The sequence below is a fragment of the Lutjanus erythropterus genome, chromosome 3 (assembly GCF_056507025.1).
Source record: "Lutjanus erythropterus isolate fLutEry1 chromosome 3, fLutEry1.hap2, whole genome shotgun sequence".
NCBI classification, from domain to species: domain Eukaryota; kingdom Metazoa; phylum Chordata; class Actinopteri; order Lutjaniformes; family Lutjanidae; genus Lutjanus; species Lutjanus erythropterus.
Genome location: NC_139319.1, coordinates 3,323,580 through 3,349,146, shown reverse-complemented (window position 1 = coordinate 3,349,146; position 25,567 = coordinate 3,323,580). Strand labels below are relative to the sequence as shown.

General features: G+C 39.1%; 2 protein-coding genes across 2 annotated transcripts in view; one reads left to right on the top strand and one right to left on the bottom strand.

The window, feature by feature from the left end:
* Positions 1-15,731, top strand: part of gpr179 (G protein-coupled receptor 179) — a 31,119-nt gene extending 15,388 nt beyond the window's left edge. Inside the window, exons 5-11 of the mRNA XM_084714693.1 lie at positions 285-353; positions 6,714-6,823; positions 7,920-8,158; positions 8,347-8,485; positions 8,575-8,677; positions 9,907-10,053; positions 10,429-15,731. Of these exons, the coding sequence (XP_084570819.1) occupies positions 285-353; positions 6,714-6,823; positions 7,920-8,158; positions 8,347-8,485; positions 8,575-8,677; positions 9,907-10,053; positions 10,429-13,755 (4,134 nt within the window). The 3' untranslated portion in view covers positions 13,756-15,731. The remainder of the gene's footprint in view (positions 1-284; positions 354-6,713; positions 6,824-7,919; positions 8,159-8,346; positions 8,486-8,574; positions 8,678-9,906; positions 10,054-10,428) is intronic.
* On the bottom strand, positions 15,721-25,029 carry mrpl45 (mitochondrial ribosomal protein L45). Its single transcript, XM_084714426.1, has 8 exons — positions 24,967-25,029; positions 23,815-24,028; positions 22,483-22,600; positions 22,149-22,247; positions 21,074-21,122; positions 20,827-20,976; positions 20,362-20,535; positions 15,721-16,221 (listed from the first exon to the last, which is right to left on the bottom strand). The coding sequence occupies exons 1-8, from the start codon at positions 25,027-25,029 to the stop codon at positions 16,123-16,125; spliced, it is 966 nt and encodes a 321-aa protein (XP_084570552.1). The 3' UTR covers positions 15,721-16,122.
* Between the last annotated feature and the right edge of the window lie 538 nt (positions 25,030-25,567).

Sequence of the window (25,567 nt, the reverse complement as noted above, 5' to 3'; positions counted from 1 at the left end):
AGAATAACCCAAACCACGACATATGTAGCCTGCTTTTAATTTTGTGTTAAAGTGTTAATTTACTTTATGGATCATTTTACAACAGAGGTTTGTATGATGAGATGTTAGTTCAAGTCCCCTTTGTGCTGCTCAGGAGTACAAACTAAAACTATACAGCAAATGGATTAATAAATAAAAATGTAACAAAATTAAAAACAAAACTGACAAAAAATCTGACAGCCTGTACAGGTACAACGTTTTAACCCACAACTTTCTAACTGTTCTTCTTCTTCCTCCTCCCTCAGAGGATCCGGGCGTCTGGCCTCCTGCTGCTGGAGACGATCTTGTTCGGCTCTCTGCTCCTCTACTTCCCGGTGAGTGTGTGTGAGCGAGCCGGCCGGCTGAGAGTGTCACAGATTAGAGCTCTTTACAGATCACTGCACAGCACAGCAGCACGGATTATATCATAATGGACCATTTGTGGGAGGGTGAATGAGTTGAGGGTGTGTGTGTGTGAGTGTGTGTGTGTGTGTGAGTGTGTGTGTGTGTGGGGGGGGGTAAGTGGAAAAGGGCTGGCTTGTGTCGTCGACAGTTTTCATAACTGCTCTGGTGATAGATTATTAATCAATCCTCAGATTCATTTTACCAATTAAAGAGCCGTTAACATAAGTCAGCCGTGACTTTTTGTCCATCTGTGTGAAAGTGTCGGTCGATGTGAGACGTTCCTGCTGACTCTGAGTGATTCAATGTGTGTGTGTGTGTGTGTGTGTGTGTGCTGCACTGCAGGTCATTGATCACTGATTGACTTTAATGTGTGATGTGTGAATAAGTTAATGGGCTGTTCTCATAACTGAACACTGGTGCATAAAAATGATCATCATATGCAAAACATAGAGATATTTTCTTATCAAATGACATCTCCATATCAATTAATGTCCATCTTAATAGTCAACATTTTTCATTTAAATATAGTATTGATTCAGTAATGACTTTCTGGGCTATTTAGAATAAATTAAAGGGACAGTTCACCCCAAAATCAGAATCTAGATTCATTTGGTGTGAGTACAGAGGAGATGTCAGCCACAGAGATGTCTGCCTCTCCTTTAAGGCTGCGCACGTTATTGAAGTTTTATCAAAATCTCAATATGGCTTTCTGCAATTTTCAAATTGCATAAGATGCAATATTTGTTAAAGGCAAAATGTGTGGCAAAAAAAAACTTTTAAATGAATGAATGAGTGAGGCAGAGATGTCACCTCTTAACACAGACTATTTAAAAAAAACATCATTAGTTATCATTACTGTAATATCACAATTGCAAAATCAGTCAAAAGAATCACAATTAGATTTTTTCAAAATCGTTCAGCCCTACTTCCCCCTTTCAAGATAATGAGACTAAATGGCGCTGAGTTTGTGGTGCTCAAAACACCAAAAAATACAATTAAACAATTGAAAACCACTTTCTTATTTCTAATAGAAAAGAAAGTAGTTCTGGTAGATTCTACTGCAGAAAGAAAGTTCCTATATTAAACTGCTCACAACAAGGTCTGTAGATTATCTTGGTTAACTGGGTCATGATTTTAGGCAAGAGACGCTGGTTAGGAATTTTTCAAATGTATTTTTTGGTGGCCGAGTGCCATCTAGTTATGTTTTACCAGAGAGAACGCAGACATCTCTACAAACTCTGCAACTGATACGCCCCAAAAGTCTAGATTGATAAACAGCACTACAGGCCAAGGGGAAAATAGGTATTTTTGATTTTGGGGTGAACTGTCCCTTTAAAAGTGTTGGGTGTTTTCGACTGAGCAGATTACAGGCTGTAGATTTTAAAAAATACATATTTAAAAAATCATGGGTATAATGTTGGATTTCTGAGGGGTCAGTTTAAGGCCTGGGGTTTTTTTATTCCTGCTTGCTGCCATCTTGGCAGCTACAGGAGACAATCCTGATTCATTTGTCTGAATCGGGATTTTTTAGGATTATGATCAGGACGGGGTTCAACTGAGGTGGACTGAGTGTGATAGGCTGAGACACCTGTCAATCAGGCAAAAACGCCCTGAAACAGTTTATTGGTTTCATTTATATTTAGTTTAGTGACACAAGTGTTGTGCTTTCCTGGTTTTAAAGGCCGACTTTGACTATTCTAGTGGTTTGATTATTTGTCTTTTACCCTCTTAGTCATTATATCCACATTACTGATGATTATTTATGATAAATCTCATTATTTTAATGTTTTTTGAAAGCACCAGTAGTCATTCCTACAATATCGTGGAATAGCCTACAAAGATTGAGATATTATTTACAAGCCATGTTGCCATTTTATAGTCGTGTTGATTGAATCTTACAGCCATTTAGAGGTTTTTGCAGTTTGTCCTGCTGTTATTCTGTGATGTGTTGCTAATTTTTACCTCCTCTGGTTGTTGAGCTGTTCTCACCTTGAGCCAAAATCCTTCAGGGGAAAAAAATATTTGATTCAGTGTTCTGTTTTTCTAGTGCTTCCAGCAAATAAAAGTTTTCATTTATCCTGGAGTTTGTCACAAACTTTTAACCAGACATTTATGTTCCTCAGAGGATGAATCCCGATGACTCTGATCTTCTGACTTTTCCTCTGGTGAAACTTTCAGTGCAGAGCAGACTTGTCAGTACATAGAGCCTGAGTTAGCATTAGCTGTGTCAGCCACTGTCAGTTACAAGCTAACAAGCTTACAAACAACATGAACAAATAAAAGATGCTAACTACACCATACTTCTATGGCTGTTAGTTGGCTAGATTGGTGCACAGCAGACTCCTCATTTGGATCTGACTGAGGCTCAAACATGCATAAATGAACGTCTCCATGTTTCCTTTAATGCTAACACTAGCTGACATGATGCCCAGTGTGACCTGTCGACCTAACGCAGATCCAGAATGTCTCAATGAGGGAAAAATGTACTTTTTATGTTGTAAAACCATCTTAAACAAAATATTAATCATAACAGATTATTTCTACATACATTAGAGTTGTCCAACATTTAGGCTTATTTGCAAAACTAATATAATTCCCATTAGCCTCATCTGCTAATTAGCTAATGTTAGCATGTTCATTCAATTATTGCATGTAAAGTTAAGAGTAAGTAATGTAAGTAATTTAAGTTAAAAACAAGCTAAACTAATGTGGCGAACATGGTAAACATTGTACCTGCTTAGCATCAGCATGTCAGAATGTTAGCATTGTCATCATGAGCCTGTTAGCATGCTGACATTAGCATTTAGCTCAAATCATCGCAGACCTCATTCACTTCCATTCAGTTACAAACTGCACTGAATGCCCCTGAAATTCAGTGAATTTATTTTATTACTTTGAATGAAAAACTGATGAATGCATTTTGCCAAGCTGCATTATTGATCAGCAATATCAATACTGGCACTTATCTTTTATAAGAGAAAACAGGAGACTTTCTTCTAATTATTATGTTTGTTCAGTTTTCTTTACAGTTTAGTTAAACTTCTGCCCTCCATCTATCATAATGCAGTCACTCTTTCTCTAGTCTAAAAACATTTATTGTTATTTATTGATTTATTGTCAGTGTTTATTTTTGCGATTTAAAGATTTGAAGTGATATGTGTAATGAACGACAGTGTGGCACACTCAATAAGGCTAATGTGAAAAAGAAATAAAGATTTTGAGTTTTAAATTTATTTTTAAAAATGTGCATGCACATTGTGTGTAATGGCAGGCATTTGTACACGTTTAAATACAATAACCGATTCAAAGGATTCATTTAGGTTGATGTGTGGGCTGAGAAGGATAATGTGCACATTGTAAGATAAAGACATATATAGGACATATATTAATTTAAACTGTTTAACCATATACTGCAAAGTGATGTAAGACAGGACAGGAGTGAAACCTTTATGTCATTCCAGGACAGAATGACGCCGCTGTAAGAGTTTTGTTTGATAAATTCAAAGGTAAATTTCATCCCACGTCCCTGACTGTAGTTCTGAGAGTCCCAGATGAAAAGTCAGAGTTCACCGTCTCATCTCAGTGAGGGGTCACTGTGGTGGTGGAGGAGGAGGGGGTCCATTTGATCTACAAACACATCACCTGATGTGATGGAGGGTCTGTTCGGTGTTCACATGAAGAGGTGCTCTACGAAACGTCTCTGCAAACTGTTTTAATTAATTTAGTGTATTTAATTTTGTAGATGTTAAAAATCCATCATGTTGGCAGCCAGTGTGAAACTGAAAGGACAACTATTTCTTTAACTTTTTCCTATTGAAAGGCTAAAACACAGGTGCTCACGTGACACCTGACGAGCCAGATGATCTGAGCTCCTGAGAGCTGAACGGCGACACGTTTTTTTATTTCATCAGTTCCTCCAGGAAGTCATGATGCTGCGATCACAGCAGTTAACACAAATTCAACCAATGAACCAGTGAATTCTGCACGATCTTGCATTTTTGTCCAATCACTGCAACTTTTCTGCAAATTTGGCCAGTTTATCGTAGCTTCTCACAAGTTACACCGAGATGTCATTACTATTGGCATTAACCAATCAGATCGATGAACCATATGATGCAGGAGAAGAGACGCAGCCAGTCAGGAGAAGAGCAAAAGCATTTTCCATCTTCTCAGTGGAGAAAAGCCTTCAGTGTCGTTCTTCACTCTTCTTTTAATGTTCTGATAGAACTGATGCTATAGCGGCGTCTACACTAACCTCTTCAGGAAAACAGAAACATCGGGCCTTATTTCACCAGGTTTAGACTGACCAATCAAATTACTTCTTCCTCCAGTGCAGCTGCATCTATAACAAAGACCCCAATCTGCCCTTTGAGTGCAGCCATTTCTACTGATTAAACCTGCCTCCCTCTGGATGTTTACTGCCCGCCGTCTCTGATTCTATATGTATTCACTCTGAGCAGTTTATCCTTTATGAGTGCTCTGAACACGATGATGTAAATTTGCATTCACATTTTAGGCTTTAGCTGATGCTCTTATCCCGAGTGACGGAGACCGACTGTCAGAGCACAATGAGCTTTAATTCCTGGATTACAGTCATCCACTTTACTGTTACATACTGAACAGAGACAACCTGGTACAACCTGTTGTTGAACGTGACTGACGGAAAAGGATTCACAGTGAAAAACACTTTGAGTTCAGACATCACGCTGTTTAAACAGGACGTGTTTGTTAATGCTGATGAGACGTGTTACTAAATCTCTGTTGGATATATTGTTGAGGCTCTTTAGCTCCTCTACAGCGACTCCCTGTGACTTTGGCATAAATTATATGGAAAGAATATATTTTTTAACATTTAAATTTTTATGTATCATTGTTATAGTTCTATGAAAAAGTTGAGACAACTCAAAACTTCAAGGCAACATACTGTAAGAGATTTCTGAGTTTTGAGATCAACTCAGATTCTTTAGTTTTGAAAAAGTTTAACCAACTAATAATCTTTTGTTGAGATAATTGACTTTTCTTCTTTAGATAAACTTAAATCTTTGACTTTTAGAAACCTCTCAAAATTTCAGAAGTCAAAGATTAAATTCATTCAAGTGAAAGTGAATGTTAAAAATTAAAACCATCTAATTTTCAGGCAAATAATGACAAATCAGGTTCACAGCTCACTTTCACCTATATTTTTATTTATTTTATTTATTTTTTTTGAGTTTCTAAAACACGATTCAAGTTTATCCAAAGAAGAAGAGTAAATTATCTCAACCAAAGGTTATAAGTCGCCAAAACTTTTTAAAAGTTATTTCAAAACAAAAGAGTTTGAGTTGGGCTCAAGAACTGATTCTTATTTGCCAGCAGTAAAAAGAAATATGTAGCTTACACACCAAATTTTTGAAAAAGTTTTAATATTTCATCAACTAAAATATGCGTCATTGCCTGTATCTTCAGGGAAAAGAGAGAATTTTAATAGTTGCAGCGCCAAACAGATTTTTTTTTTCTGTTTTTGGCCAAAAATGGCTCTTTTGATCATAAAGGTCGCAGTAAAATACTCTATTACAGGTAAAAGTCCTGATTTCAAGTAAAAGTGCATAGTTATTATTGTCAAAATGTATTTAAAAGTACTCATTATGCACAATGCTCCATTTAAGAATAAAATATCACTGGATTATAATCAGTGATGCATTAATGTGTCACAAGTGTCACAAAAAGTGGAGACTGTCGTTCAAGTTCACACTTTAAAAGATGTCAAAGTTCAGTTCACAGAGATTAAAATGAACCATTTCGTGTTCATTTCTTCGGTTTATGTTTTTATTTTCTAATAGAACTTTGGACATTGAACTAAATGGAGCGCAATATTCATGTTTTTGTATTTATTTCATTTATAAATGTAAAATTACTCTTACTTCAATTCAAATAATTACACTCTTGTCACTTTACATTAATTCGATCCTCATTTTAACATATTTATACATTGAGATATTTTTTAATCTATTTGCAAAAATGACTGATACATGCCTAATGCACAACACTCTGCATATACTTCACAAACATATAAATCCTCATTTTAATACATTAATATTTAGATGGTGTGTATTAGTATTATGTTGTATAGTAGTAGAATTGCCTTCATTGAAATTTCTGCTGTTATGTTTGTTCACTTGTGCTCTTTAATAAGTGAACTTGAGCTTACAGGTGGCATATTTCATACATATATCTGATACCTGAGATACACACCAGCAGACACAGACGTCCACGCTGCTGTAGTTTGACTGTCTGTCTCTCTGTCTCTGCAGGTCTTCATCATGTACTTCAAGCCGAGTACGTTCAGGTGTATTCTGCTCCGCTGGGTCCGAATGCTCGGCTTCTCCATCGTCTACGGCACCGTCACACTGAAAATGTACAGGTAGGTTGGCATTTACTTTTATTTTACAGTAACATACACAACAATAATTCCATCGATGTTTACTACAGATCACAGGCTGCGTTTAAACCTGATCGCCATGAAGAATATAAACCAGGTCTTTGATCAGAGTCAGAACTGAACAGGATGAAGATGCTTTTAGCTGCAGCGCTGCACACAGACTGAGGTTGTTCCCAGTCTGGTTACTACTTTAAATGCTGGTATCTGTATCAGCAAATACACGTGTCTATGCACCGATCTGATACCAAATAACCTGCTACTTCCCAGCAGCGTCCTGTACTTCATTTTTCCCAGGATGGTGAAGTTATGCTCTATAACATTCATTCTCTGTGTACAGTATATTTGTGCATGTTTTACTACCTGAGCCGGGACATCAACAATCATCATTTCACATCATACAGGGGATAGTAGTATACAACTGTTAAAAAAAACATTAAAATAAAAACCCAAACTCAAGACACTTTCAAATCTAAATTGAAATTGAAAACTGTTCTCCTGTGTCTCTTTTGATTGATTAGTTTCTCAACTGTGCTTTTATTTCCTTTTTTGTATTTGGCGCAACTCACAGCTTACCACTGCACCGTCATTGTATTTATAGTCTATTTCATTTGCTGTTTGTTTTTTTTTATTTCATCTTATGTATTTTATTTAACTTTCCCTAATCTAAACTTTTTTTTTAATGTACCGGGAGAATTTTGGCCAGTCCCAGCTTGCTGAAGGATGATGAAACCACAGTTTCAAACTAAGTTTAACTACATGTTTTTGATCATAAAGCAATAAGCTTTTGTAAGAAGAAATCATACATTCTCCCTCATAGAAATTCATATGAAATAAAATGCACCCTTGCTCAAGTGTTGCTGTGTGCTGCCTTACTTGTTCTGTCTTTGTTGTTTCCTCATTGTGGAAAAATACAATTGAATGTACCACTAACAAATTATTCTGTTCAGAAAGAATAAAATAGTCTCATTTTAAAGGTGGAGTATACGATTCTGGAGAAAGATTGATGAGAGTGATGTTCGCAGTCATCTACATTTTGTCTTCAGCGGTTAAACACTGATCGATTCTCGCCTCTGCGCAGGGTTCTGAAGGTGTTCCTCTCCCGTACGGCGCAGAGAGTGCCCTACATGTCCAGCCTCCACCTGCTGAGGATTCTGGGAGTGATGCTGATGACGGTCAGCTGGTTCCTGTGTGCGTGGACGGTGGGTGTCCTGCAGAACCGCGACAGGAACATCCCAGTGTTCATCACAACCACCACGTCAGACGGACAGGGTTTCAACCTGTGTTACCTGGACCGCTGGGACTACATGATGGCTGTGGGTGAGTGAAAGATCCTTTCACTCTATTAAAATGTTCCATTTAAAATTAAATTATATACCTATTAGACTGTTTTATTAAAAGTTACTCTGAGGAGTTTTCTGAAAAACCAACTAAAGGCAAAACCATTTATATATTTCTATCATCTAAGCGATGACCGTTTCCTCTGTCCTGACCTTTATCTTCCACAGCTGAGCTTCTCTTCCTGTGCTGGGGCAGCTCCCTGTGGACCGCCGTCCGGCCGGTCCCCTCAGCCTTCCACGAGCCACGCTACATGGGCATCGCCATCCACAACGAGCTGCTTCTGTCCACCATGTTTCACCTGTTCAGGTAAACAGCACGTACTTCCCTGAACCTCTTAGTGTGACTGTGTACTTGCCACTGACATGACCTGATGTTGTGTCTTCTGTCTCCCTCAGGTTCACATTTCCCTCTCTGCATCCTGATTGGATGCTGCTGCTCTCCTTCACACACACCCACGTGACCATCACTGTGACACTCGCACTGCTCTTCATTCCCAAGGTACTCTGCATTTTTTATACTCACAGTGCCAAAATGAATAAATTTTCGAGTGCTGAGTGTTAAAAAATGCAGAATGATGGGTAGTCTCAGTCTCTTAAAGGGAAATTCTTTAAACACTTAATTTGATCTTATTTAAATTACTTTAATGTACACCTACACTCACCGGAAATGACAACTGTCACGTCTTTGCACCTTTTACTAATTCAGATTGTGGATGTTGACAGAAATGTATATATAATTTATTATTTATAATGCAGTAATGGGACACAGTCAATTGTTTCGAAAAGTGAAGGGAAAATTAAGAATTTCAAGAGGTACTGTGTCAAAGGCCTGTAATCATCACACACCACAAAACAAAACTGTTGAGTGGAAGAAACACAAAGTCAAAACGATATCGGTTTAAGTGTACACAATATTTAGAGTATTTTTGCTTTTTACCTTGTTATCAGACAGCCTTTTCTGACAGGAAACCGTCATTGGATAAGCCAGATATCGCTCCTTCCAAACCAACCAAACTCCATAGGTGAAATCAGTATTTTTACCATGCAGAACATATGAGTGGCTGGTCTGCCGCTGCCTTGACCCCTTAGTTTGTTTGTGTTATGATGTGACTTTGGAGTTTTAAAAGGATAGTTTGGATTCACTGAAGTCACATAATAACACAAATAAACTAACAAATCAAGGCAGCGGTAGCTCTGCAACTCCTGTGTTCTGAGACATAAAATTACTGATTTTTCCAATGAAGTTTGATTGGTTTGGAGAGAACGTTATTTGGCTTATTTAACTGTGGTTTTCTTGTCAGAAAAGCCTGTTTGACAACAAAGTAAAGCAGTGAAAATATTCTGAATATAGGGTACACATAATTGGATACTGATTTTTTTAGGTGGACCTTTATTAAAATGGCTAAAATACCTTTCACTGCTGGCCCTGTCCACACTGAGGTTGTCTGACCAGCATCAACCAAACAAATAATCCAAACTTTCCCTTTAAGTCTGTTGGCATGCATACCATTGATGATGATGATGATGATGATGATGACGATAAGCTAAAGTTTGGCATGTTTATCATGTTGGCAAGGAAAATTCAGGAGACCATGACAGACTTTTATTACTGACTCTTATTTTATGAGAACCAACATCCCAGTGGATCAAACACATTAAAGAAGGTGCATTGTTATCACATGCAAAATGTGTTCATATGAATTACATGCCTGTGTATGTGTTCCACAGTTTCTTTACGTGTCTAAACCTGGGAGAGAGGAGATTGCAGCAGAGGTGTACGAGGATGAAGTGGACCTTCGGCGCTCCGGCTCGTACCTCAACAGCAGTTTTCACTCTGCTTGGAGTGAGCACAGTGTGGACCCGGAAGACTTTCGGGTAAACTACTCAGAACGATGTTATCACTTTGCATTGGGACATAATTTACAAAATATAGAGGAAATTCCAAAAGTCACCTTTAACTGTCAAATAAATGTCCCTTAATTTCAGTTATGAACACATAGAGACTCAACTAAACAGATCCTAAATGTATTATAATTTAAATCATAAATTAACAGTAAATACAATCATCGATAGAATGAACACATGTTGTACTGTATAACCTTTCTCCTCCCTTTATCCTTTTCTTATCCTAAACTTCTTAAATGAATGTCTTTTACCTTTCCTCTGACTTGTTACTCTCCTTATCTTTTCCTCTCCTCAACCATTTCCTCAATCCCTTCATCAATTCCCACCCTTCTTCATATGCACCAGGATGAACTGAAGAAGTTATATGCCCAGTTAGAAGTCCACAAGACCAAGAAGATGACGGCAAACAACCCTCATCTGTCAAAGAAGCGGAGTTCTCGATGTACACTGGGAAGATCCATTATTAGACGCATTGCTGAGATCCCAGAAACTATGAGCCGGCAGTGCAGCCGCGAGGAGAAAGATGGATCCTTCCGCTGTAGAAGTGTGAATCAGTCCGAATCTTTCAGGAGTACCGCAGATACAATATCAGTTAGTATCAGTTACAAAAGTTCAATGAAAACGCCATCACCATCCATGCGCAAGTCCCAAAGCTATCATCACTATGTCAGGGAAAGAGACTCTTCTTTGCGTGACTCCATGTTACAGGCCAACACTGCAAAGAGATCTTCCCGGCGATCTGAGACCGACTCCTTGGATATCCCACCAGGGGTCTGTAAGTCAGCCAGCGCCCAAAATCTGACGATTGATACCAACCTCCTGCATCCTGATCACACCAGGCTTCACAAGTCCTGGAGTCTAACCTCAACTACGGCCCATTCCATGGAGAATGTTGCTAAGGTTAACAGAGCCAGCACAGTGCTGTCCAGGTCCAGGCAGAGCATATCCATTGGTGACCAGACCAGGAGTGCTCTCCAATCAGAGTCATTTGACAAGGCTGAGGTCTGTCCTTGGGAGGTGGAGCCAGAACAATCAGGGGACAAGAACCAGAAGCATGTCACCTACGCAAACTCTGAGGATAGTGGGACAAATAGGCCAGCATCTCCACAGGCACTTATCTGTCCCTGGGACCATTTACCACCTGTACAAAATACTCCTTCAATTGATAAAGCTGAAACCGAGTCCCCCAAACCACAGGCCCCTGTGTCCGCAAGTGCACCAGGCTCCCCAAGACCAAAAGTCACAAAAGATCAACGCGTCTTTTCCTTCCGTACCCCTACCAGCAAGTGGCTCTCTGTGAAATCAATTATGACATCCATGGATGCAGGAAGCAAGTCCAGTAAAGATGGAAGTTTACATAAAGAGGATTCTGTTTCACAAAAAAGCCAGGAAAGTGCTTCCACAACACCAAGATCAGGGGCATCTAGTAGACGTCCAAGCATGGAAAAGAGGACACTGCAGAAAAGAAGTATGACAACAACAGATGGGAAACCATGCCTTGTAAAGCAGAATGCCATCAGACTCTCCTCTGGGGACTCTTCTGACAGAAGCCCAAGAAGGCTTGTGATTGTAAAATCTGCCGTCTACCCTTGGGACACAGATGATATGCAGAAAGATGGCACTTATGAAAATGTGTTTTTATCAAGGCAGAACAGCAAACGTGGTAGTATAAGTTCTTGGGAAACAGCCAGCAGCTGTAGAACTCCTTCAACTCACAGAAGAGGTAGTAATCGTATTACACCAGTCCGTAATGTTTCCCATGCAGATGTGTGTCCATGGGAAGGGGCTGGAACTTGCCAGGAAGGAGAGGGACCAAAGAAGCAACAGAGCATCAAAGCAGACGTCTGCCCTTGGGAATCGCAGGTCTCTGAACCATCTACCATATCTCCATGGGAATCTCAAGGGCAAGTGAGAAGACAAGGAAGTGCCCATACTAATGTGTGTCCTTGGGAATCACAGGAGGTTCCCGTTATTTACAATACTAAAATGTCCAGAGATTCAGAGACACAGCAGTCTTTGAAACGTTCAGCAGACGTATGTCCCTGGGAGACTGCAGAAATTCCCCAACCTTCAGTAAGGCAAGATAATGAATATGCTAATGTTTGTCCTTGGGATGTTCAGGACAAGGCTGAAGTTGTATATGAGAACCTCAATCCTGTGGAGACCAAGGGGACGCTGACAGTGCCCCTGCGACAAGAAGTGATGAAACCTGCAGTGTACCCCGGTGCATCAAAAGAAGGTTTAAGTAATGAGCAACAATACCCTGCAAAATCACCTGTCCTGCATTTTGGTAGACCAGTGACCAAGACCTCAGAAAGTTGTCCATGGGATTTCCCTGATCCCCCAACAATCACGGAAACCATTTGTCCATGGGAAGAGGGGAACACAGCGCCAACAAATACAAACCCAACTTCACCAATCAAGATAGATATTTGTCCCTGGGAGAGTGGAAGTCTAGACAATCCAGAGGACTCACAAAAAAGTGTGCCACCTTCTGTCCAGACTGATGGTAAAGATGGCACAAGAGTAAATGTATGTCCCTGGGAAACGGAGCCCTCTGAAAAAACTGCAGCTACCAAGATGGTTTCACAAGGACGGGAAAGAATGGCAGATGTTTGTCCATGGGATAGTAGCGAACCAGAATCAGGAAAGCCAGAGACACCCAAAACAACACAGACTCATGCAAGGCAAGACACAGCTCATGCAAATGTTTGTCCATGGGATACAGAAGAACCAAAAGTTCTCAAAGAACAAGTCAGTGCTCGGTCAGATGCTTGTCCATGGGAGACAGAGGAGCCAAAAGTTCTCAAAAAGCAAGACAGCGGCCAGGCAGATGTTTGTCCATGGGAGACAGAAGCCCCAAAAGTTCTCAAAGAACAAGTCAGTGCTCGGGCAGATGCTTGTCCGTGGGAGACAGAGGAGCCAAAAGTTCTCAAAAAGCAAGACAGTGCTCGGGCAGATGTTTGTCCATGGGAGCAGGATGAGCCAAAAGTTCTGACAAAGCAAGACAGCGGACGGACAGAAGTTTGTCCATGGGAGACAGAAGAGCCAAAAGGTCTCCCAAAGCAAGACAGTGGTCGGACAGACATTTGTCCATGGGAGACAAAGGAGCCAAAAGATCTCCCAAAGCAAGACAGCGGTCGGACAGACGTTTGTCCGTGGGAGACAGAAGAGCCAAAAGTTCTCAAGAAACAAGACAGCGTTCGAGCAGACGTTTGTCCATGGGAGACAGAAGACCCAAAGGTTCTCACAAAGCAAGACAGCGCTCGGGCAGATGTTTGTCCATGGGAGACAGAGGAACCAGGAGCTGTCAAAAAGCAAGACAGCTCTGCAGCAGATGTTTGTCCCTGGGAATCTAAGGAGCCACAAACCTCAACTGAAAGCAAAGTCGATATTCATAACAGTGACAGAGATGAAGTCACAGAGAACCTTGGTGTAGAAGCAACACCAGCAGAAATCAGCACAGAGCAAATAGTTGAATCTAAAGAAAATTTAGCCCTGGGACGCCGTGATGCTTTGTGTCCCTGGGAGATGGCAAGGAGCAGATCTGGCTCTTTCACAGACAATGCTTCAGATGTATTTACATGGGAGCCCGAGAATATTCCTGAGGAGGACGAAGAGGACGATGCAGAATGTGCTGCTGAGGCTCTTGTATTCCCACCTGACTTGTGACCTAAATCTAGCTTTCACTTTTGACCCCTACAGCAAGAATCAAGGGGAATGTGAACGCTATATAAAACCATTTTGGTGGTGGCCTGCTGAAGGTCAAGGGGAACTTTGCTTTTAACTTCCCCTAACAAACAGCTCCCCCGCAGCCAGCAGAGCCATAAGCCCTTTCTGTTGGACGATTACTCGGGCCAATGAAGGACAGAACTTAGTGTGGTTATTTCAGGTTGGACAATCCATTTGGGCCATACTGCTGTCCAACTAATAAGTGGACACATGATGAGCTGGGCACGATAAGTTGTGCAAAGACTGAAAATACATTTGCACACTCAATATGTCCCCAATTTATCCAGACAGAGACATCTCTTGGTTGATGGAAGGGCATCTAAGGCATTTAGATGAATTCCTTTTTCTTCCTGCTTCTAACCCTCCATTTTAAATTAAAATGTTTTTTGTGTCTTTGTATGTTTTTAGGTGACAATTCACATATTTGCCACGTACGTACAGTATGTTGGACCCATGGAAGGGGTGAACATGTTATAAAAGCCGAACTTTCAGAGTGCTCACAATCACAGATTATAGCACAGGACCTACCTAAGAGATGGTTTTTAATGGAAGATGGAAGCTTAACCAGCCTAGACCAGATAAATTCAGTCTAATTTTTTTCAGTCTTTTGTGGAAATTATATTTTCAAAGTGGAAGAAAGTGTAAAGCAGTGCTGCCAGAACTACAATGGATGTCAAATTACATTTCTATCAAGTATTAATGATCGATAAAACTATGCATATCTGTTTGCTTAAGTGACTGATTTCATGTCTAAAAGCCAATGATTAACATTATTCTTTCACTTTTGATCCAGTCATTATACAGAAACATCCCACCACTTAAAGAAACAATGCCAAAAATTGCATAAATCACTATAAACTGGAGTGAAAAGCTGTATAATCATTTTATATCCGAGCATTTAGAAAGTCATGTTAATGCCTTTTGTGTGGTTGCAGTGAACACCGGTTTCATTAAGATGGGACAACGAGATTAAACATTAAAAACACATTATTTTTAAATGTTTGGTAGCTGCAGAGAACATCAAATTGTACAGGACGTTTAAGCCGCAGCTCACCTGAAATTAACTCAATTTTAAATATGACCACTTGTGGAGCTGAGGCGCCGGTTTGATGATTGTCAGGGTTCTTTATGCAGATAATGACATTATTCATGAATATTCTTTGAAAAGAGCAAGATTATAGGAGATTATTCTGTACGACTCCATTCATATGAAGAGGCGGAGAAACAATGACAGATTTTTTTAATTAAATCAACTTATGGATTCATCAGACACTAGACATCTTTATTATTAGCTGATAATTTCTTTACGTCAAGAGAGGCCCAACATTTCATTTCTGGTTTCAAAAGTTCATAATCAGCGCATTTCAGATAGACCATTGCAACTTTAAAAGCAGTATTACATTGGACAAAGGTTTATGGTGAATAAAACCTAATAAAAACAGTTTTCTGTATTGTATTGTCTATGCCAGAAATCTGTCTGTGAAATCAGGTGTCAGTTTTTCAGCACTTCTGCTACAGTAAATCTATCTTTTTTTTCACTCAGTGAGCTCACTGTTAAACACTGCGTCAAGTTTTTTTGTCAGTGGTAATGGAGTGACCTAGTTTTGTGAGCATCGTTGCATGTTAAGTGTGTATTTGAATGAGCGTGCTGTAATTTGTTGTCACGTAAAGAAAAAAAAAACAAAAAAAGAAAAATCTAATATTGTTGTAACATCCCCTGGTTTGCATCAAGAAACGGCCTGTTTTGGTTTTCAATTTTGTATGCAATATCTTCTATGAAAGATTATTCTGATAAAGAAAAAAATCCTCTGAAATTTGCTGGTGTGAGGAGAAGCAGATGGGACATTTTATTTTTGTATTTCCTGAGGTCAACATGCAGCATATTCATCAGAGAAATAAACCATATGATTTGTGGATATCTGTGCATTTTATTTATTTTTTTTTAAATGTACACATTAAGTTAGTCAGATGGAAAAAAAAAACATGAAACACATTTGAGTCACGGTGAAATCTGAAGTCGTGAAAAGAGCTGCTATTATTATTATTATTCCAGACTGTCTGCTGCGGGGAGAGAAGCAGCTGTTTTGCAGGCTGACACAGCGGTTTGTTCATCCTAAAACTCACCTGCTGCTTCCACCGTCTCAACAGCCAACAGTATTTAGAGATAACAGCCTCCAAAGGAAGCCTGGTTTCCCTCCAAAGTGGACAAACTAACCAGCCACGGCCAAATTTTAAACAGCGTTTGGCCCGAGACTGCAGACGATGTCCTACAGTGGTTTGATGAAAAGAGCAGCGCCACCCGGTGGCCTATTTGTTCCACTGAACTGCCTCTGGTTTGGGAACTTCATAGCTGAGAGCATCAAACTCTTCCCACGGCTTCAGCTCTGGACCAGGAATCATGACCGTCTGAAAGAGTAGAGAAGAGTGTCACATTTCAGTAAAATATATTTAAATTAACACACATTACATATACAGAACAGATCCATACTTTTGTTCCAAAGGGAATTAAACTTCAGGATTAAGAAAGGAAAACTGGTTTGTGATATTTTCAAGATTGTAAAGGCACTGGAAAACAACTTAATTCAACAATATCACTGTAAAACAATCACCCAAGTGTGACTGTTTTATCTCATAATAAATCCTTTGACAGATTTCCTTAGAAATAAAACTTGATTTGCTGTTGAACTTAGTTGCTTTTAAACTAAATATTGGATCAATGTTTCCGTAGCTTCACCATTTTTTACACCCAGAAACATGAGAGCAGCTCTGGTTGTGTCAAATCTGGTTTGAATTTCTGTTTAATTTCACGGACTGCAGCTGGTGTCTCGCTTTTCATTTGTCAGTTGGCTCGACAGATTGAGATTGACAGGTGGCAGCGGCCTAAAATAACCACAAACAATTAGTCAAACCTCAGAGGTTTGGGGAGAAATCTGGAGCTTTATGTATGTGAGAGCTTCAAGGTAAATTAGAAGGAAGGAAAAATGGAAAATATAAAAGGAAAATCTCAAAGAAATCAATCACGTGTGACCGTTCTGATGAACACAACCGATACACAATGAAACATCATTTATGACTCTTTTAGAAACAGACTTCATTTGAGACCTAAATCTTTCTTTTATGATGAATTAATATGATCTAAGAGCCCGTTTACACTTGGTAACATGCGTCTTGGGTGAGTTCATCACAAGTAGACAGTTCTGAGTACATCTGTTTGCAGCTTTTATTACAATGCGCCTCAAGTGACCACTTGTGATCAGATCCCCCCGCTGTATATGCAAATAAACATGTAGCTACATCATTTCCATTTACAAAGACCGAATGTGTTGTTTTCACCCAGGAGCCCAACAGTAGTCGCCGACACACTGAGACATTTTTACAGAATGAAAGAAATAATTGAATATTGAACATTTGCCGAATTTACAAGGAGGACCAAATATTTAAGAATTTGTCATAAACAGCCTTTATTAAAGTTTATAAAGTCTCTCCTCACTCAATAACTCACAAAATTACGCAATTTTTAAAGGAAGTTTTGGGGCTTTATCCAAGGGCGACAAAGAAGTAACCTATATTGTTTACAGTTTACTGTATTTGTAACATTTTACATGTTTATCATCAATAAAATGTTGTCTTCTTTGATACGTTTTAGTGTAAATGGTGAAATGAGTTGAAACTGTGCGTTTGAACAGCTGCTAAATGTTGGCAGGTAGACACACCTCAGACATGAAGCAGCCAGTGGTACAGTGAAGCCACGACTGACAGGATTTTTTTTTTTACATAGAAAGAAATAATTTAATGTTTTATATTTAATGGCAAATTTACAAGCGCATTTAGCAACGTTTATTTAGTTTCTCCTCCACAGCAGTTCACAATATTGCACTTTTTTTTTTTCAAGAAAGCCTGGGTACCCTCTCCAGAGGTAACAAGAAGTCGCATATATTGATCACTGTAAAATTTGACAAATAGCGATATCCATTAAAACAGTGTGTTCAAACAGCTGTTGGCAGGTGAGACACACTTCAGACAGGTGAATAGTCACAGTACAGGGATGAGCCACGTGTCTCAAAGTTTTATAGTTTAAGTGTTTCTCAAAACTGCCTGATTTTGGGGACACTGAGGTTTCTTGTTTGAGGGTGAAATCAGTTGGAACAGTCAGTGCGTTCACAACCATCTGCTGCTGGTCTCGGCAGGTCAGAGAACCCAAACACTCCGAAGGCAGACCACCTCCAAATGTGGTCTGAAGAACCAGATCTCAGTGTGTCCTCAATGCATCCTGGATACATTCTGCACGATTTGATTAGATTTTCTTTATTTTAGTTCATAATTTGATTCAGTTTTTCATTTTAAATTGAAAGACTGTCTGACTGCTGTGTCATTATTAGACAATTTAGTTTTTATGTGCATAGATTAACAGATCATTGTTTTTTGCTCTTCAAACTGTTATGTACATTTTCAGATTCTTTCTGTGTGGTATGGAGCGTGATATAACAGCTGGTAAGTTACGCTGTGTCGTTTTTTATGTGTTATTTTGCCTTCAAACACACAATTAGGTAAGAGTGGAAAGAAAAAAATGCTAGGAGAATCACAGATTCTGCTTTTTCGGACTGATTATTGAAATTGAAGGTTCGTTTCAATCAATATTCTCTTTTATATTTAAATTAAGATACCCCTAGTGTATTCACACATGTACTTAGAGCTGTCCACCTGTAATCAGATAAACCCAAGACCCATGTTAATACCAGGTGTAAGAAGGTTCCAACTTAAATGTTTTGTAACTGTAAACTTTCTGCTTTCACGCCAACAACAAGCTCCTTATAGTTTAACTAATTACCAATGCAAATTGACTCTGAGATTGAAGAAGGTGTCTCCAGCAGAGACAAAATGAGACCGTGTGGTGACACTTTTTTAGATTCTATCAGAGCCGAGTCAGAAACACCTTCCAGGCAACATTACTGCTCCATCTGTCTGGTATATCTGAGACACAGCAGGGGCTGACTCACAGATTTAAGGTGATTATATTCTGCGTTTTGCAGTGATGCGTATAATGCAAGTCAACTTCTATTCCAGTCTTACATTGTGAGGACTGGAGCTGACACTGAACACGACCTCGTCAGGGCGGGTCATATTATTTATATACAGGGCTTTGTGCGGCCGTTACGTTTGGTATTAAAGGAACTTAAAGAAACAGATAATTTAATTCCAGGCAACCGTGATTCATGTGCAGAAACCACAGCAGCACATTCCTGCATGTCTACAATCTGTATCTATGATGGAGATAAGCCAGATAATGTGATAGTCGCTGAGGAGAAATGTGGTTTATTCCTGCGTCCGCGCTGTGAGCGACACAATCAGGTCAGCTGGAGTCGTCTCACTCAGTCCAGAGCTTATTGATCAGGAAAACTCAGACAAGGGCCGGGCAAAGCAGCGATTATTCACAATTATTTTCATCATCAATTAGTGGTTTGGAAAATGCTGATCACCTCCAAAGCCTGCAGTGACGTCCTCAAATGTCTTGTTATATCAAAAATACAAAGACATTCTGTTTACTATCATAACAGGAGTTAAAAAAAAACAGAAGAAGAAGAGAATATTCACATTTGAGAAGCTGAAATCAGAGAATAATCTAATAATCCTTCTAGCTCTAATCGTGATATGAAAGTAGTTACCATCTAATATATTATATCCTGATATGTAATAAGTGTTGTCTTCAACTGTTTTTACAGAACTTAACACTGTTCTATTATTCTCTTTACCTATTTAGTCATTATATCCACATTACTGATGATTATTTATCAAAAATCTCACCCTGTTAATCAGAGATGTTAATGATTAATCCTTGATTAATGATTAATTGCTGTTAAGAATTTAACTTATCAAAAAATTATTAATTAATAATTAAGTAATAGTCTACAAATGTCAATAACTCTGCCTAATTTGACACTTTGTTTTGTCTGGCAGAGGCAATAAGGAAACTTAAAATGAGAAAAACGTGCAGATTGTATCTTATTAATTGTTAATGATTAACTAATTGTTAGCATTTACAACTATTAAAATAAGGAAAATGAACAAAAGTTTCAAACCCTTGTGTTAATATTTTGTGAAAGCAACAATAGTCGTATCTATAATACAACTTATTTCATCACTTTTGCCACTTTTATCCTGTGACACAACTTATTAATTACAGCTTTGTAAATTCTAAGGTCTGTTATTTCTGTTTAGCAGACTGTTGCTATGGACACAGTTCTGATCAGAGTCTCTTGAGAAGCAACAAATATTATTTAAATCAAGAAAACCATTTTAAAATGAATATTTTGTGTCAAATTATTATTATTATTACTATTTTGGAAATAAATAAACCCCTTCAGGATGATTCAGGAACCCTCCACTTCACGCCGGGGTCCTGCGTCACCCTCTCGGGGTTCTGCTCACTGTAGATTATCTCTTACTTAAACGATCATGTGTTTCATGTGTTTTGGACCGCTGCCTTTTTCGAACTAACAGATACTGTATATAAAAGTCGTTGTCAGCCAGTACAGAGTGAGGGGTCACCTTGATAATGGGATCTTTGGCTGGAGCCCAGGATGGTACTATTTTTCCGTGTAACCTCCATCTGCCGTAAGGGTTGACAAGGTGTCGTTCTATGACCAGGTATTCCAGGACGTCCTTCGGCTGCTCCTCGCTGCCCAGCATCAGCCTCCCGAAGCGGTCGTAGATGGCCAGAGTCTGCAGGACAGGCAGAAGGTTCACCCAGTCATCTAAATCCGGACTGTAGTCTCGGCTTAAAACCCCCAAAATGGCTCTTGAATTTGTTTTGTATCACCTCTGTGTGACTTAAATACATTTAAGACAGTCTATGTTAGGATGTTTATTAATCCAGCATCTGCACAAACTGGAAACTGAGGTGTAACTTGGCTAAGATACTCTGACAACAGTAGCTCTCTTCAAGAAAAAGCTCTATACATCAACAGTTCAAGCTCTGGACTGGACTACAGTTTATGAACATATGAGTCGTACCTGTTTGGAGTGCATGCGGACCGTCACCTGGCCGTACAGGTTCCCTTTGGAGACCATGTCGGGGCAGCGGGCGTGGACCACTTTTGGCGGCTCCAGGGACTCCACAAACCTCCAGCGGATCGTCTTGTAACGGTTCCCCCTCGTCATCTCCTGAACACAGGACAGAGGGGTAAAAACAGTCAGTTTGGAATTTGATTAAACTAAATAATGAACAACTTTAGAAGCAAAGTTTTGAAGAAGAACTTACAGGATAACACCTTTCTGTCACCAGGAAGTGAAGTTTCTCTTTGTTGAACCTGCAACACAAACAGCAGATGTTAATCTTCCTCTCTAAAGCTCAAACCACAGACCTAAGATTTAGTCAAATTACATATCATGTCACCTCATATGAAGTCTCTGTAATCCCTCTGTAAAAATCATTTTATTTGAGATACTTTTTTCGCAAAGCCAATTTTGAATCATAACTCCTTGATTCGACAGGAGACATCGTGTCTGTGACTCCACCTGCAGCGTTTCAGAAGCAGAACGTTCTGCCAGCCTGACAGCATCACCATCTTATTTCAGATCTTTGTTTGATAGAAGATCAATTAAATTTTACTGAATCGATCACATTCTTAACAACTGATTTATTGATCATTGATGAATTATCATCCCTAATAAGACCTAATAAAAGGTAGAGAAATACAAGTAGTAAAAGTGACAGAAGATGCAAGAAATGTACTACATTAACTAAATGCTTGCTTTTTTGTCTGTTTTTATGATCCAGAATCTGTGCAGGTCTTTTATTTTGAAAATAATTCAAAATAAATGTTATTAATTTTCTGTGACGCTCTACAGTGCCTCTGTGCAGCCGCAATGATGGTCTAGAATGTCTGCGGTCTGCACAGCCAGAGCACGATGCACCCGTACTGCGTGGAATCAAGCAGTGAGGGTTTGTATTTAAAAAAAACAGCTGAAATTAAAAGTTATGACTATAAAAGACCTGTAACCAGTGGTGGAAAAAGTATTAAAAAACTGAACTCAAGTAGTAGTATATGACAGAACTACAAGTAAAACTACTGGTGTTAAAAAAAAATTGCAAAAGTATTCTTCTCAAAAACTACTACCATTGTTTTATGCATTATCAATAGCAGGATTTCAATCAAAAAGGTGTTTGAATGCCTCCCCCACTTTGCAGCAGAGCTGAAAGCAGCATGAGTGTCTCTCTCACGTCTGTAACAAATGTCTCACTGTAATATTCAGTGTCCCTCCGTGACTATGAGGCTGTGATGAGCTGTGTCAGCTGGCTGAGCGAGGTGAGAGACATGAGATCATCTTCTTACTCTGTCAGAGAGTTGTGAGCCTCGATGAAGATTTCTTGAGCTCGTTCTGCAAAATCCTTGGTTGTGAACTCAGAGTCGTGCTCTTTGATTTTACGAATCCTGTTAGACAAAACAGAAAAGAAAAGATACATTCAGCTTTCACACGTTTGCTGTAAGGTTTATAATCTTAAGATGTTTTGGATCTAATTCAATGAAACAGGTGTAAGAAGATGTTATGGACGGTTTTTCTCAGTGACACACCAGAATAATCCTGCCCTGCAAGATCCAGATACGTTTCACAAGAAAATCATCAGTACAGACGAACCAACACGAGGAGTAAGAGAAACAATCTTACGCTAGCTGTGAGGCGGCGCTCTGTCGTATCTGTTCAGTTCGTTGTTTCAGACCTTCTTTAGACAGACTGGAGAGACGAGCGTCGCCCTCTGGGGGAACGTAGGGGTCAAAGATTCCCGCTGGTAAAGACAGCAGACAGTACTGATCAATCAGAATGTACCCTACCACAATTTGGGGTTTCTAACTGGCATTTATTATAAAATACAACAGCTGCCCTGGTGTTGACATGTAAGAACAAATGCGCAGGTGTTGAATTTATCTCACCATTAATGCACCACTTTCTTTATCCAGATATCTAAGTTTCTGTACAAATGACATTTTTCTGCAACTAGCAGCAAGAAATATTTACATCTTTCTCTATGAAACTGTTTTTCCATTTAAGAAAAGAAGACAAAGTTGTTAAATGTTGAATCTTGTCTCAACACAAGAAGCCGCACAACGGACTGGTTACACCACAGACATTTTGACTTGTCAGTGCAAGAAAGACACAGGTGGACTTAACAATAATTATGGCTCAGTTCCACTAAGTGTCCCAGTAACAGTGTCAGTAAAGTGGGATGCAACAATCATCAATACACCTGTGAGTTTTCTGGTATGACATGTCAAAACGTCTGTTGTGCATCTAATCCATTAGCCTTCTTCCAGACCACCGAGTCCCTCACCCCCCCATCCCTGATCGTTTTCAGTGATTCTAACAAAAAAAAAAAAAGCAGAGGCACAAAATGGCACTTCAGTGTAATTATCAGGCTACAATATGAATGTGAGCGTGATTGGATGTCTGTCCCTTTGTGTCAGTCCTGTGAAGAACTGGCAACTTATCCAGAATGTACTCCACCTCTCGCTCAATGTCAGCTGGGAGAGGCTCCACCCACCCGCCCCCCCCCCAACAACCTGCAACCAAATCACACTGTTTTCAAAAAGGAAAAATGTGTGAGAAAACAGCATTATAATGAGGTACTGTAGAGCTGCAGAGATGACCTGACATAAAAATCTTGTTCTCCAGGTAAAAGAAAACGTGTGTTTGGTTCAGACCTCAATAAATATCACATCATCACGATTTAAATAGTTTGTTAACTGATCATTTCCACTAATTGTGTTGCAATATCAGTCAAAATAATTGCATTATATCGAGCTGTGCAGCTCTAATGCATAGTGAAAATGAGGCTTAGTGGGAACTAATCTAAATGCAGATGATCCTATAGCTATTACACTGTCCAACCAACATTTAATTCAACATGAAACATTAAAGCAATAAAGTGAAAACTAGAGGAGTCCCACAGCAGCAATATCTTTATGTGTGACTGTCAAGATGAAAAACATGTAACATTATTACCAGTGCAGGCGATGTTGATGGGCCTCTCTAGGTACTCCTGTCTGAAGACGATGCCCGCTGCTCGGGCCTTGGCCTCAGGGTTCTCATCCTTCTTCCCCTTCAGACCCACTGCTGGAGGGATGAAGTACCGCTTCTTGGTCCGGACCGGCAGGATAAGTGGGACGGGATACCGCACATCCAGAGAAGTTTCACCATTCTGAGAAAAGGAGGACAAAAATATGTTTTATCATCAGATGGCTTTTTCAAAAAAAATTTTTTATGTGTGACTTTTTATTACAGAGGTCATAGTTACTGTGAGCAGTGGAATGTAAGTACATTTACTCCAGCAGTTTACTTAAGGACAGTTTTAAGGTACTCCACTTCAGTATTTCCACTTTATGCTACTTTACATTTCTACTCCATTACATTACATTAGATCATCAGAGTAATCATACAAATAATAAATAAACTGCTAAATAAATAAACTATTGACAAATGACAATGATTCTGTGTAATAACTGAGCAGTGCAATAATTCAACTTGTGTTATAATGCTAGATATTTTTTGTATCACGATTCACATTGTGTACATAATTCTCGGATTTCTAATTTTTTTTTATATACATCTACTACAATTACTACAACTTCTACTGTACATTACTGTTTGGGAAAATAGGGCACGCCCCTTTACTGTATATATTATATACTGTTTTAATGTCTATTACTGCCAGTATACATGAACAACATACGTCAACAACCCCTACATGAATGTAAATGGTGTGTATGGACAGAATATTAGCAACACTTGTCAATTTAATGCAGACCAGTATAACACTTACTTGAGATCTTAATGACAAGATAATAAGTAAAAAAAAAAAAGACTGTTACCAATGGAATTATATGAAACTTTGACCTGCTTACAATTTCATAATTTTGACATGCTGTGGCATTTTAATTTGCGAGTATCTTCATTTCAGTCATTCCTAACATTTCATCCACTTATCTGTGCGGAGGTTAATGTCATGACAGTTAGCTAGCATTAGCGAAGCTAGCCCTGCAAAGACTAGCTATGTGCACTGTGACGCGTTCATAACAAACAAAACAAACAAGCTGCTTCTTCAACACGTTGACTGTTTACTTTTATACGATTACGCGTTATTAAATGTTCCCGTACCTTTAAACTGTTACACGTTGCTCTATGAAGAGCCACCAGCGTCCTCCTCATGGGCAGCGCCATCTTGTCTCCATGTAACGGAACATAGAAAAAACACTTCCGGTTTCCGCTTTCAAAATAAAACTTTCAATGAAACAGACACCAAGTACCTAAAGTGCAGGGCCTATTTATGTACATAAACAAAAAAGTAGGGATGCACAATATGCTTTTTTTCAGCCAATACCGATAACTAATGGTTACTTGCTTCTCATCGCCAATACTAATAAGATAACTGATCATTTAAGATTTCACAGTGTTTACAATTCAGCTGACATTTACACTGACATTGTCCTTCTGTGATACACATAAACTAATTTGTGTCAGGATTTCCTCTGTAATGGTTCAGTGTGTAAAATCTACTGGGATTTATTGGCAGAATATGGCAGAAGTAGAACAAAACATTCATAGTTATATTTTTATTTGTGTATAATTGCCTGAAAATAATAATCTTGTTTTTGTTACCTTGAAATGAGCCCTTTAACGGGTCCTCTTTCACAGAGGCCATCATGTTGTAACACAATGTTTCTACAGTAGCCCAGAGCGGACAAACCAAACACTGGCT

Bases quoted from the DNA above. Each gene is read 5' to 3' on its own strand.
- mrpl45 (XM_084714426.1), bottom strand. From the start codon at position 25,029: ATGGCGCTGCCCATGAGGAGGACGCTGGTGGCTCTTCATAGAGCAACG. The intron at 24,029-24,966 runs GTACGGGAACAT...TAAAACATATTT, and splicing joins CAACGTGTAACAGTTTAAAG to TTGTCCTCCTTTTCTCAGAA. The intron at 20,536-20,826 runs GTACGACTCATA...CCTGTCCTGCAG, and splicing joins TCCGCATGCACTCCAAACAG to ACTCTGGCCATCTACGACCG.